This window comes from Lithobates pipiens, unplaced genomic scaffold, assembly GCF_037356315.1.
Source record: "Lithobates pipiens isolate NorthernLeopardFrog02 unplaced genomic scaffold, aLitPip1_a1.2 Scaffold_10, whole genome shotgun sequence".
Classification (NCBI taxonomy): Eukaryota; Metazoa; Chordata; class Amphibia; order Anura; family Ranidae; genus Lithobates; species Lithobates pipiens.
In genome coordinates this window covers 193,758,036-193,772,003 of record NW_027507686.1, presented here as the reverse complement: position 1 = coordinate 193,772,003, position 13,968 = coordinate 193,758,036, and the positions used below count along the sequence as shown (strand labels likewise).

The window sequence follows — 13,968 nt, the reverse complement described above, 5'->3', positions numbered from 1 at the left end:
CCATGTGAACATTCCATCTTCTGATATAAACATGGTCTATCGTCAGGAATGTCGTGAGGAGGCCTATGGCAAGAGGCAGGGCACAAGATGGCGGAGGTGTTGGCCTCAGCAGGTGCGATTGTGTTCTGGCAGGGCTTGGGCTTTGTGCTTGGGTGCCAAAACTAGCCAACGACAACAGAATTTAGTTATGCTTTAAGAAAACTCTGCATTACAGAAACTCTGCTCAATGGTAGCTTAATGGTTTTTGTTTCTTTATTTTATCTATTTCACATAATGCATATATTTATTTAAATAGTGGTAAATAGATCCTCAGAACAGGAGTAATTACCTGATTGGTTTCCTTAGAGCATGGGTCTCTAAAGAGGTGATAACAGCCATCACAGCATAGTCCTTGAAAGTAATGTGCTTCAGCTCTACAGTAGATCTCTGATCTCTGCAAACAAAGTGATTATCAGTAGGCTTTTTTTTCCTGCCCTATATTTTATTTTTAATTTGGAGATTTGAAGTAGATCTATGGGCAAAATTAAAAAGATATGTAGTGTGTAAATTTGGGGTCTCTCTAGAGCCTGAATCAGCTGTGACAACAGTCGACAGCAGGCTAATGTCTGCTGTCGGCTGAATACAGGTCACAGGAGTGCAGAAGGAAGGGCACTCCTGTGACCCACAGGACAAGAAGGGCCAAAAGAGATTTAGCCCTACTGCTCCTTTTATAGCTCTGTTCACAACTGACTAACAGACAGCACTGCAAAATATTCTATAAATCATAGATAAAAATTGTGATTGCAACTTTTCTCAATCATGGCTTCTCCAGAGGTTGCTAGAGCAGAAGTAAATTGATAACCCACCTGACTATGCCAGAATTGTGGAAGCGTCACTCAGCAGACTCAGCTTGTGGGACTAGTACAGCCTGTCCTTTTATGTTTTAGCTAAGTAACCAAATACCTTTTTAGTGGTCTGTATGAGAAACACTCTTTCCACTTACCCCAAGTATAATAGGGGTCCTTCTATCAGTGACCCCCAATGTAAGGCGGACCCTCTCCACTGAAAGGGACACTATTACAACCACATTCTTTTTTTTCTTCATTTTATATATATATATATATATATATATATATATATATATATATATATATATAGTATACTATACAACAAGTGACACCAGCGCTAAAACATGGCCATCTGTCGATGGGGAGGAAAGAGCATAGTTAATAACATAGGATCTGAACCCAGTCCAGCTGGATGGCAGCCATCGCTGGAGGGTATGCATAAACAGTGTACATCAAAACAAATGGACCAGTGCTCAATGGATTGAGGAGTAAACACAATCTCACAGAAAACAATTGAACATAATTAGTCCTAGTTTATTCAGTGATGGATATAAAAGAACAATCCTATCGTCAGGCAGGAAGGGATATGAGTTAGATTAAAAAGAAATTAACATCTTACAGTTTAACAGAAGATCCATGGAGCAACAAGGAGCTGACGACATTGGGGTTTACTGCAGCATGGGGGGTACCAATACCCCTGCTGCACTGTGGCCGAATGTGGAACATGCTCACCAGCGTGTGGAGAAGGAAGACATTTCAACTCTCCCGTAAGCCACGGGAGTCTCCCGCATTTGGGTGCGGGCTCTCGGTCCCCGTGAGCGCCAGGTGATCCCCCGGCTGAGCCTGTCACTCAGCCACATACAGAGCAGCCCGAGTGGCTGAATGGAGTAGGGCCTCTAGGGCTGCACTGTCTGTGGCTGAGTGACAGGAGGTAGGGCTGGACTTGCCTACCAGGACATTTCCCGGTAGGCTGCCTGCCCTGGGGTCGTTTTGGGCTAAGCCACGGCTGCCTGTAGTGCTCCACCCCCTCCTCCTCCTCCACTACATTTCAATCACAGCGGTGGGAGCTGAGTGTAAAAAAACTTTGGCTGCGCTGTGACAAAAGTCCCGCCCTCCTCCTAGACCAGCTTGCGTGATAGACAGAACATTGCGTCTATCACACAAGCTGGTCTAGGAGGAGGGTGGAACTTTTGTCACAGCACAGCCTAAGTTTTCACACTGAATTCTGAGACACAGCGGGGGGTGCCTTCTGTGTGTAATCCAGGCACTGACTGTAGTGAGGCTGCGATTATGGACATGGTAAAGCTGCAATTATGGGCACTAAAAGGCTGCGGTTATGAGCACTGTGAGGCTGCAATTATGGGCACTGTGAGGCTGCAATTATGGGCGCAGTGAGGCTGCAATTATGGGCACAGTGAGGCTGCAATTATGGGCATGGTGAGGCTGCAATTATAGGCATGGTGAGGCTGCAATTATGGGCATGTGAGGCTGCAATTATGGGCATGGTAAGGCTGCTATTATGGGCACAGTGAGGCTGCAATTATGGGCACAGTGAGGCTGCAATTATAGGCACATTGAGGCTGTGATTATGGGCACAGTGAGGCTGTGATTATGGGCACGGTGAGGCTGGGATTATGGGCACGGTAAGGTTGCAATTTTGGGCATGGTAAGGCTGCAATTATAAGCATGGTGAGGCTGCAATTATGGGCACGGTAAGGCTGCAGGCTGCACGATTATGGGCACAGTGAGGCTGCAATGATGGGCACGATAAGGCTGCAATGATGGGCAAGGTGAGGCTGCAATGATGGGCACGATAAGGCTGCAATGATGGGCATGGTGAGGCTGAAATGATGGATGCGGTAAGGCTGCATTTAATTGGGGGGGATTTCAGCAGCAGCACAAAACCTCCCTGAAATGAGCTTGCCACCTCCCTGAAATTAGTTTTTGCAGGTTGGGATGTCTGAGAAAGGCTGGAGAAGGGAGCGAAGATGATTGACAGCGGGAAGGTGGAGAACCGAACTGCAAGCTGCATGTGGCCGGGATGCCAAGTCTGCTGGCGTACTGACAGGTGGAGGGGAGGGAGCGACGATGCTGCAGCGTGGATGACGCTATACTTTCCCAGCATGTGAAGCCCAATAGATGTGAACCTGAGGTCTACACTGTTTTGGGACACTCCCACGCAGCTGGGATTCACATCTATTGGTCTTCACATGCTGGGAACATATAGCGTAATCCACACTGCAGCATCGTGGCTCCCTCCCCTCCACCTGTGCCAGAAGACTGGGCATCCCAGCCATGTGCAGCTTGCAGTTCGGGTCTCCATCTTCCTGCCATCAATCATCTTCGCTCCCTCCTCCAGCACATCCAGCCCTTCTCCACACGCTGGTCCATTTGTTTTGTTATCTATTGTATACTAATAACCTAGTAACCTGTATATTATTAATGATATACATCGATGAGTCATAACATTATGCACTGAAAAATAATGCAGATAACACTGAATATCTCATAACAATGGCACCTGAAAGTGAATGGGATATATTATGCAGCAAGTGAACATGTCCCTTAAAGTGGTGTTCCACCCACAAATTTTTATCTTTTTTTTTTTTAAGTCAGCAGCTACAAACACTGTAGCTGCTGACTTTTAATAAGGACACTTACCTGTCCAGGAAGCACGCAATGTCAGTCCCCCAAGGCCGATCCATCCATAGGATCGGGTGCAGGCATCACCATTCTAACTACAGGAAACCGACAGTGGAGCCTTGTGGCTTCACTGCCCGTTTCCTACTGCACATGTGCGAGTCGTGCGGCACTTTGAGAATGGCCAGCTGTCTTCTGGGACACACAGGTAACAGAAGACAGCAGGAGGGGGAGGGGAATGACTCGCCACACAAAAGGATATGACCGGGTGAATCGGAAGTACGGGCCGTGCTTCAATAAAAAGGTACTATAGAATAAAAAATGTAACTTTAATATCCAAAAATGAGGGGGTGGAGAGGTGGTCTTTCATTTAAGACCACCTCTCAAAAGTGGGCGGAACTCCGCTTTAAGGTGAGGTATTGAAAGCAGAAAAAAATGTGCAAGCATAAGGATTTGAGCAAATTTGACAAGTGCCAAATTTTATTGCTTAAACGACTGGGTCAGAGGACCTCCAAAATTGCAGCTCTTATGGAATGTTCCTGGTCTGCAGTAATCAGAACCTACCAAAAGTGGTTCAAGGAAGGGATGTGGGCAACAGGGCCATGGGCGGACAAGGTTAATTTATGCATGTGGGAAATGAAGTTCTGTTGGTCCAATCCAATGTGGTCCAATCCAATAAAATAACTACTGTATCTCAAGCTGCTGAAAAATGCAATACTGGTTCAGATAGAAAGGTGTCAGAACACACAATGCACCACAGTTTGTTGCATATGGGGCTGCATAGTTACAAACTGGTCAGGGTACCAATACTAACACATAGCCACAGCCAAAAGTGCCTACAATGGGCACGTGAGCATCAGAACCCGAACTACAGAGCAATGGAAGAAAGTGACTTGAAGGTGTTAATTTGTCCTCTGAATTCTCCAGATCTCAAAACAATTGAGCATCTGTGGAAAATGCTTGAAAAATAATCCATGGAGGCCCCACCTTGAAACGTACAGGATTTAAAGGATCTGCTATTGATGGCTTGAGGCCTAGTGGAGTCCATGCCTTGACGGGTCAAGGCTGTTTTGGTGGCAAAAGGGGGACCTACTCAATGTTAGTTGGGTGGTCATAAGGTTATGGCTGATTGGTGTGTATTGTATATAATAATAATAATAGTAAAGAAAATGCTGCTTGTATATGTCTATGTTAGATTTTGGAATCTGAACCACTTTGTTGGGTAAGTTTTACCAAACATTCACACTGCAGGCAGTAGTCCTCATCAGCGACATAAATGGAGCCATTGGTAGAGCTGAAACCATTGAAAGAGCACTCTGAGAGAAGAAAGAAAAAAGACATTTAATGCAATAAAATTATGTACAGGTATGTAATGTATCATCACTGCAATTATTAGCATTTAGCATTGAATGTTTTTGTTTTTAACCCTTTAAAGTTCACATTTTTCAATCAGTTAGCGTGACTCAAAATGTGTGCTACCAAACGGTGAAGCAGAACGTTAAGGGGTTAAGCTGAGTTTGATATACTGCAGAAGGTCTGCCATAACTGAAATGATGTCCTGAGCCACTAATCAGGCTTATGCTGGAAGGGACTGATAGTATTAAAATCCAATATGAAAAGCCTATCTACTACAGTATGTACTTTTAGTACCATTCCCACCAGCAGCAGGGACTCTGCTTTCCTCCCAGTTCTTTCTAGTCATCCATCATGAAGTGTGTGGATAGGAAAAAGAAATGTAAGCCTAGTAACCCAACTGTCTATCAACTAAGTGCTCACCTACATATAATTCTGATAATTTAGTCACTGCCGTACTAGTTTAAGCAACATATAGCTTGATATGGTGTGTGTTTGGCACAGATGGCAGATATTGTGTCACCACAATCTTTCTGTTTCTGTGCTGTATGCTGACACTGAAATACACACTTTTTTGGGGGCTTAGTATGTCTGTTGGCAGATGTCATAAGTGTGTGCAGCCTATTGAATTGGGGTGTATACCCCAAAGCTCAAACACATATGCCTTTCTCTGAAGTGTCAGCTGCATTGGACAGTGAATGTCAGGTCCCCAGGATCTCTGAAGCCACATAGTTACTGTGACAGAACCCACTGTCACTGTGTGTTTTGGAGGGGGCTGTGGGCTCGCCTCCTACCCACAGACTATGGCCCAGCAGAGAACATTGGAGTTTGGAGAGCTATTTGCCATCTCCAACCACCTGGAGAAGATGCCACCTCCAGACAATTGTGTCCAGAGTCACCAGTTCATCGGAAACGGGTGAATGCGGTATCCGTGGTTGGGCTTGTGGAGTTGTTCCTGGCTACCTAAACCTATTGGTTAAATATATACTTTTAATCCACAATGTACTTTTAGCTGATAACGACACATACAAAATGCCACTGAGATAATGTAATGTAATGCTGCATCCCCCCCCCCCCCCTTCTTGTTGCTGTGTTTAATGGTGTTGGGTCATGGCATGTAGAGAAAAGGTCTGGACTGGAGACACATCCCAGCAGGGGATGTGTAAGTAGGGGCTGCCTGCTTATCATAATCCCTTCTTGTGTTTAAACTGTAGTTGTTTGAATATACAAGTGTTGATTTTCCATTGGTTCTTTCTTGTCCCCTACCCCATCTATGACAAGGCTAAGAGGAGTGCCCCTAACTGTATTTAAAGTGTATGCTTGAAACTTAATAAACAATTTATGCTCTGCATGTTTAACCCTCAACACCTGTGTGGCTTGCCTCGTGATTGAGCGATTAAGGGCTGGTTATGGCGAATCTGCAGGCTGCGGGTGCATTTGGAGGACAGGAGACACAGGTCTGGCGGAGATGCCCAGCAGTGGTATCCGAGATCCATCACAGTGGTGGCAGTGGTGGGATGTCTCCTGCAGTCCGGGACATCCAAATCACCATCGAGATTCAATATCCGGGCAGCTGCCGGGGGAACGATATGGGGACCAGCCAGCATGAGAGCTGAGTTCAGGAGGAGGCTGCAAGGCATGCGGAAGCAACATCGGGGACCAGCGACAGAGCACACCATGCTCGGCTGGGAGGATGTGATCCGCCGGCAATTCTGGCAAGAGACGCTAAGCCACGAGCTACACCATCAGGGGAAGATCCTTCCCTCCTCCACAGAGATGGACTGGACGCAGTACAGTGCACTAGAGGTGTTTCTGAGGGAACAACTGCAAGATGAGTGGAAGACGGAGCTCGAAAGATTGGTTCGGGAGGAGATGAGGCTGGACGCCAGCTACAGAGCCCTCCGGTGGTTCACGGCACAATTGTGGCCAGGTACAGCAGATGGCAGCCCAACAGAAGGCATTGGCTATGGCGGCGTGGGCTGCTCCATCAAAAAATTTACAGAGACCCAGACTTTGGGAGCATCGAGGAGTGGCAACAGGAAGACATCCTGGACTTCCGAGATGAGGTGCTGGACCTCCCAGAAGAGGCATGTGACCTGGAGGAATTGGAGTTCCTGGTTGAGCAGGAATGGGAGCTCAAGATTGCCTACAAGCGGCTGTTTGATGGTGATCAGCAGCATGGCATGGCTCCCGTTGCCTGGGACTGTCCGGAAGAAATAGCAGACAGTCGCGAAGATGCGGAGCAAATGGGGCCAGGGGTGTCCCTACGTTTTCCCGTACTAACCGCAATGGAAGAAGCGGCGATAATACAGAAGGCACTACGAGTGCTAGAATGCCGGAACGCATCGGAGGTTCCCCAGGCAGTGAGATAAGCTAATAGCATAAAAGTCTCGGAAGGGGGAGTTGAGATGGGCGATGGAAGGCTGGTAGATGGTGATCAGCAGCAAGTCCAGAGTATCGCATCCAGTGCCCCAGCAGAAGCACTGGCTACGAGGTAGAGTGCCGCTGGCCTCTGCCCACCCTCAGAGTTAGATCCAGGGAGACCGGGGGATGACCTCAGTGAGCCCTTTCCCCAGCAGCAGATATTCCCTCCGAGAGTGGAGAAAGCAATTCTCCCTCCCAAGCACTTGGACCCTACTCCAGTGTTTTATATCCCCAGCGGAAGCGCTGGCGACGGAGCAGAGCGCCGCTGGCCTCTACCCACCCTCAGAATTGGATCCGGAGAGTGCGGGAGATGATCTTCAGGAGCTATTTCCCCAGAAGCGGATATCCCCACCAGGAATGGAGAAAGCCATTCTACCTCCCCAGCAATTGGGCACTACCCCAGTGTTCACCTTCCCAGCAGAAGCGCTGGCAACTGAGCAGAGCGCCGCTGGCCTCTGCCCACCCTCAGAGTTAGATCCAGGGAATCCGAGGGATGACCTTAGTGAGCTGTTTCCCCAGCAGCGGATATCCCCACCGTGAGTGGAGAAAGCAATTCTCCCTCCCAGCACTTGGACACTACCCCTGTGTTTATCCCCCCAGCAGAAGTGCTGGCTATGGGGCAGAGTGCCTCTGGCCCCTGCCCAGCCCTCAGTATGCTTTTGGAGTTTTTGGGAGACAACCCCTGTCAGAAGTCGCCCAAGCGGCTGGTCACAGAACTGGGAGGGAAGAATACCCTTCCCCCTCTCCAGCGGCTGAAATCTACCTTTGTATACGTTCCCCCAGCAGAAGCGCTGGCTACGGGGTAGAGTGCTGTTGGTCTCAGAAAAAGAAATGGAGAGTCTGGGAGATAGTCCCTGAACGATACCTCCCCAGCAGCTGGTAACTACACTAGGAGAAAATCAAGTACCTCCCCAATGGCTTAGCACTACCAGCCTAAGCTCCCTACCAGCTGAAGCACTGGCTATGAGGTAGAGTGCCACTGGCCTCTGCCCACCCTCAGAGTTAGATCCAGGGAGACCGGGGGGTGACCTCAGTGAGCCCTTTCCCCAGCAGCAGATATTCCCATCGAGGGTGGAGAAAGCAATTCTCCCTCCCAAGCACTTGGACCCTACTCCAGTGTTTTATATCCCCAGCAGAAGCGCTGGCGACGGAGCAGAGCGCCGCTGTCCTCTACCCACCCTCAGAATTGGATCAGGAGAGTGCGAGAGATGATCTTCAGGAGCTATTTCCCCAGCAGCGGATATCCCCACCAGGAATGGAGAAAGCCATTCTACCTCCCAGCAATTGGACACTACCCCAGTGTTCACCTTCCCAGCAGAAGCGCTGGCAACAGAGCAGAGCGCCGCTGGCCTCTGCCCACCCTCAGAGTTAGATCAGGGGAATCCGAGGGATGACCTCAGTGAGCTGTTTCCCCAGCAGCGGATATCCCCCCTACCCCTGTGTTTATCCCCCCAGCAGAAGCGCTGGCTATGGGGCAGAGTGCCTCTGGCCCCTGCCCAGCCCTCAGTATGCTTTTGGAGTGTTTAGGAGACAGCCCCTGTCAGAAGTTGCCCAAGCGGCTGGTCACAGAACCGGGAGGGAAGAATACCCTTCCCCCTCTCCAGCGGCTGAAATCTACCTTTGTATATGTTCCCCCAGCAGAAGCGCTGGCTACGGGGTAGAGTGCTGTTGGTCTCAGAAAAAGAGATGGAGAGTCTGGGAGATAGTCCCTGAAAGATACCTCCCAACAGCTGGTAACTACACCAGGAGAAAATCAAGTACCTCCCCAATGGCTTAGCACTACCAGCCTAAGCTCCCTACCAGCTGAAGCGCTGGCATCGGGGGAGAGGATTATTCAGCTCACCCCAATACCTGCAACCAGGCCCCAGATCAGAGGAGTGCGGACAGCTGTTCCCACTCTGCAGCGGCTGTTTTTATTCATGGGAGACCATATGTGCGGTTTTGCTCCCCAGCGCCAGAGTCATACTTTTCCTTTTCCTGTTTGCCGGGGTGGGAATTTGTGACTAACACAGGTCCAGACCAGTTGAGGTTCAGCGACCTGGTTAGTCTGTTTTTAAAAGGGGAGAAATGTAACAGAACCCACTGTCACTGTGTGTTTTGGAGGGGGCTGTGGGCTCGCCTCCTACCCACAGACTATGACCCAGCAGAGAACATTGGGGTTTGGAGGGTGACAGTGGGTTCTGTCACATTTCTCCCATGATTAATCTGGTTGAAAAAAAGACACAAGTCCATCCAGTTCAACCAAATGAATGGGAAGTTCTCTGTACTGAGCGGCTTCCTCATTTAATCACACATGGAAGCATACTAAACACAGTTTACTATGCTTCCGTTATGAATGAACACAATGAGCGTGTTCACTGTGTTCATGTGGAAAAGGAAGAGTCTAGCCCCTTCCTTCACTCTCCATCTTGAAACATCCCCCGCAACAGCGAAGAGAGGGAAGCCAGCAGCACTCTGGGAGGGGGGGCAGAAGGGGTAAACCATCACTGCACAGAGTGATTAGGGTGTGCCCAGGCACACCTTGCACACCCTCTGTGCATGCCTGTAGCAGATATGCTGTCTTTTACTGTCTGTCCGTCCTCTGGTGTCATAGTAGGTGAATTTGTGCCCCTGTGTACCATCTGTAGGTTTTGTCTGGCTAAGTTTGGGTATTGGAATAGGACACCAAAGCTGAGAGAGCCCTTTGTGGGTCTGAGCTGCCAGGAGGACAAGAAATGGACACACTGGAAGAAGGTGGAGAAACCTTGCCACCTATGACCTTCACTTAGTAGGTTTGTGTCTTGGCACGGGACGACCCTGAGGCCAAAGTTTGAAGAACATCCTATGTGTGGAACCACGGGGGGCATGACTAGTAACATCTGGGAAGAAGGTTGGCTGCAATGGTACTGTGTTTTTTGGACTGGGAAATCTTTATTCTGGGTAACAGGCCTTTGTCCAGGATTATGACTTGGTGGGCCTAAGCCCTTGTACACACGGTCGGACATTCCGATGGAAAATGTCCTATCGGACTATGTTGTCGGATAATCCGACAGTGTGTGGGCTCAATCGGACTATTCCGACGGACCAAGTTTGAGAGCTTGGCTATAAAATTTGTCGACAACATGATCTGATCACGTCAGTTCTGATTGTGTGTAGCCTAGTCCGACGGACAAGGTGCCACGCATGTTCAGAATAAATTCTGAGACGGAAGCGCTCGGTCAGGTAAAACTACCGCTTGTAATTGATATAGCACATTCGTCACGCTGCAATGTTAAAAATTCTTTGCAGCGCATTCTCTTTTACTTTATAATGCTACAAGAATGTTGTTTTGCTGCTCACATTTCCCCAATTATTTTATTTTATTTTTTTTTTATTTGGTGGTTGGTTTTTTTAATCAACATTTCCTTTTTTGACAGTTTGTTCATCTTTGCAATTTTTTTGGTGTGTTTTGTGTGTCAACTTACCACAACACCATTATTATCTTTTTATTTTATTGTTTTTTTTAATCTAGAGGAGGTTGTTTGGTGTTGGTGCTCCTTGTTATTAATTTTACTTTGTATTTTTGAAATGTACCTGCCTGCTCACAAATAAACTGTCCTTTTTGAAGTAAAACACATAGGCAAGTATTTCTTCAACCCAAAAAAAACCTTTATTTAGGTGTCAGTAACAAATAAGCAGAGCTGGAGAAACTGGGGAGATTAGCCTTTGGCCCCCAGGGCACACATCAACTATTTAAACGCAAAAATTGGTGGGCAGAGGAGTACATATCTGAGGGAGAGCAGTCTGGTCCTGAAGTCCAAGAAACCCGGAACAGCAGCAGATGACATCTATGTTCCCAGGCTGTGATCATACAAGAGGCTGCATCTTCTGTCAGACCAGACTGAACCCAGGTTATCACTCTCTGGTCTTCCTTCCACGCTTCCTTCCAGGCTGTGGCTGTGGTGCTGGAGGTGTGGCAGGAGAAGGAGGAGGAGGAGGAGCATGGTCCAAATCACACACGTTTGTTGCTTGTGTGATTTGGACCAACAACCCCTTGTTGAGGGTGTGTATGATGAGCTCCTTACACAAGAGCTGTTGCCCCTCCTCCATTTGCTGGAGTTTGCAGGCAGCCAAGGCGGCAAATGCCTCTTGATATGTGGGGGTGGCTTTGAGGGCCGCTGAAGCCTCCCCGATGAGCCTCAGAGACGAATCCTCCACATTCCCCCCCTTTCTGGCCCTGTTGGGCGGAAGGCGGAGGGGAGGGACTTGGGATTCAGTCAGGTTCCTCCACCTGCCCACTGCTTGGCTGCCGCTTGCCCCTGCCTCCTCCTGGCTGCCACTTTCCACAGCCACCTCCTGGCTGCTGCATTCCACACCCGCCTCCTGGCTGATGTCTTCCTGTGTATGAAAAAGGGACATCGTTTTAGTTTTTGGTTCATCAAACACACACAATTTTCAGCACAAGACTGTTGCAAATTGTTAACAAATAGAAAAGACTATCATTCTGAGCCCAGAATTTTTCATTCTTGGCCCAAAGGTTTTGGCCACTACTGTCTATTGATATGTGAAACACTTTCTAAAATCAGCAATTAGTGAGCAAAAATCAAGTTAACATCATTCATTTTTACTCCCAAAATATGTAGAACAATACTATACCTGGCTCAAGCTGGGCTCCTCCAGTTCTTCCTGAGTGGAAGGCTCAGGTTGGGCATCGGAAGACTCAGCAGGGGTGGAATGTAGCATAGAAGGACACGTGGAAGGAAGGGTAGAGAGGGATTCCCTGACATCAGCCTGGTCTGACAGAAAATGCAGCCTGTCATAATACCACAGCCTGGGGACATAAACTTCATCTGCTGCAGCTCCAGTTTACATTGACTGCAGCACCTTCTTGTGCTCCCTCAGATATGTACTCCTGAGGCCACCAATTTTGGTTCTTAAATAGTTGATGTCTGCCCTGGGGACCACCGGCTTCACAAACTCAACCAGTTTCTCCATCGCTGCCTGCCTTTTTAATTTGTTACTGTAGTGTGGATGCATAGCTTGCCACAGACAGGGCAGCTCCCTGTACTTATCGATGAACAGAGGGAAGAAATTATGGTCGTTAAACCCATCCATATTCTCTGCAAGACACAAGACAAACCCTAATGTCAGGCTACACTCGACTAAATCTTGTCCCAATACAGGCCTCAATCTAGAAGCAGTATAAGCTAGTGATGTACAAAGTTAAAAATTGTACCTTCGTTTGCACGATCAGCGTGTCAGCTTCTCCCTCTGTTCACAGATCGTACGTACAACACACGCGAGTTGCGTTTTATATACAGTGCGCATGCGTGAAACTCCTCCCGCCCCTGACGTTCTTTTTAGACTATTCCCCGCCCCTTCTCTTTCGGTGCAGTGGGGAGAGCACATGGCAGAGATACAGCAGGGGCATGCTAATTCCACTAACGATGAGGAGGACGAGGAAAGCCCAGAGCCTGAAACGTCCCGATCCCAGAGGAGAAGATTTAAGGCCTCAAATATGTCTTTTGTTGAGATGTTGGAGATGGTGGACATATTGAAGAGAAACGACTATGATGGGAAGTATGGACCTTACCCAAACCCAAATATCAGAAAGGCCAAGATCATGACTAAAGTTGTGAAGAGTCTTCAGAAGAATTTTGGGGGTACGACGATCCAAGGATCAACTGAGAAAATGTTGGTCAGACCTGAAACTGAGGGAGCACGATCAGTACATAAGGATCAAGCGAGTTCTTCAAAAAAGTAAGTAGTTGTCATCTGTTCATATTATTATTATTGCTTGCATACTGCTCCATGTGCTTTGATTTAATGTTGTACAGTTTAAACTGGCCAATTTCATGTTCATGTGTTCAATCATTCGTAATAAACATTGTTCGTTAGCCCACTCCAAAAACGATGTTTTGCCAACTTGCACTTGACTACATTTGTTCACACAACAGGTAAGTATTCTTGCTTTAGAAAGTGTCAAAAATAATGTTTTCACCTTTGAACTCTGCCAAAAAACACAATTGTACGACACTTCCAAGCAATGTTTCATATTCCTATTTCTGCCCTCTGTATGCTAATAATTCCTTTTTTACATTCTCATAGGGGAGAGAAGACTCGGGACGTCCGAGGACACCAGGGAACCCACACCTCCCAAAGAAGGGGAAATACCAACACCAGAAGCAGAGGAGGAGGAGGAAGGAGAGATTGGCGAAATTGGCACCACAACAGGTGAGTGTCAGAGACCACAGCTTCAGGTAAGCTAATCAATGTATGGCTGCATATTTATAATACATGGTGTGTTATAAAAATGTTACCCAAAATAATGTTTTCTATACACCAAATATGTTGGTTTGTTGTAAAAACCCTTTTCTAAACGCACATGTGAATGTGCTTTGAGTAAAAAGTTAAATTGTCAACAATGTGTGGCTTCCTTTTTCAATGTGCAAAAGCAGTATTTGGAGTAAAGTTGTTGTTTTCTGTGGCAATGGGTGTTATTTACTAAAGGCAAATCCACTTTGCACTCCAAGTGCAGTTTCAGGTGCACTTTTGCACTTGTAGTGCATAGTGGATTTGCCTTTAGTAAATAACACCCACAGTGATGTTTAAATTTCCCCAATCATGCCATGACCCAACATATTTCTGCCATGTGATGAAAATGAGCAATATTTTTGTCAGTAATGCACTACATACTTTATCAACAAAAACAAGGTGTGTGTGTAGCAGACCCACAACATAATAAGGTTATCTGAATAAAAGACTG

The 13,968-nt window shown here is 47.4% G+C and overlaps 1 protein-coding gene across 1 annotated transcript in view; it reads right to left on the bottom strand.

Moving 5' to 3' along the window:
- VWCE (von Willebrand factor C and EGF domains) overlaps window positions 1–13,968 on the bottom strand; it is a 136,423-nt gene that overhangs the window by 19,837 nt on the left and 102,618 nt on the right. Inside the window, exons 27-28 of the mRNA XM_077460807.1 lie at window positions 4,701–4,783; window positions 329–433 (exon numbers count right to left, since the gene is read on the bottom strand). Of these exons, the coding sequence (XP_077316933.1) occupies window positions 329–433; window positions 4,701–4,783 (188 nt within the window). The remainder of the gene's footprint in view (window positions 1–328; window positions 434–4,700; window positions 4,784–13,968) is intronic.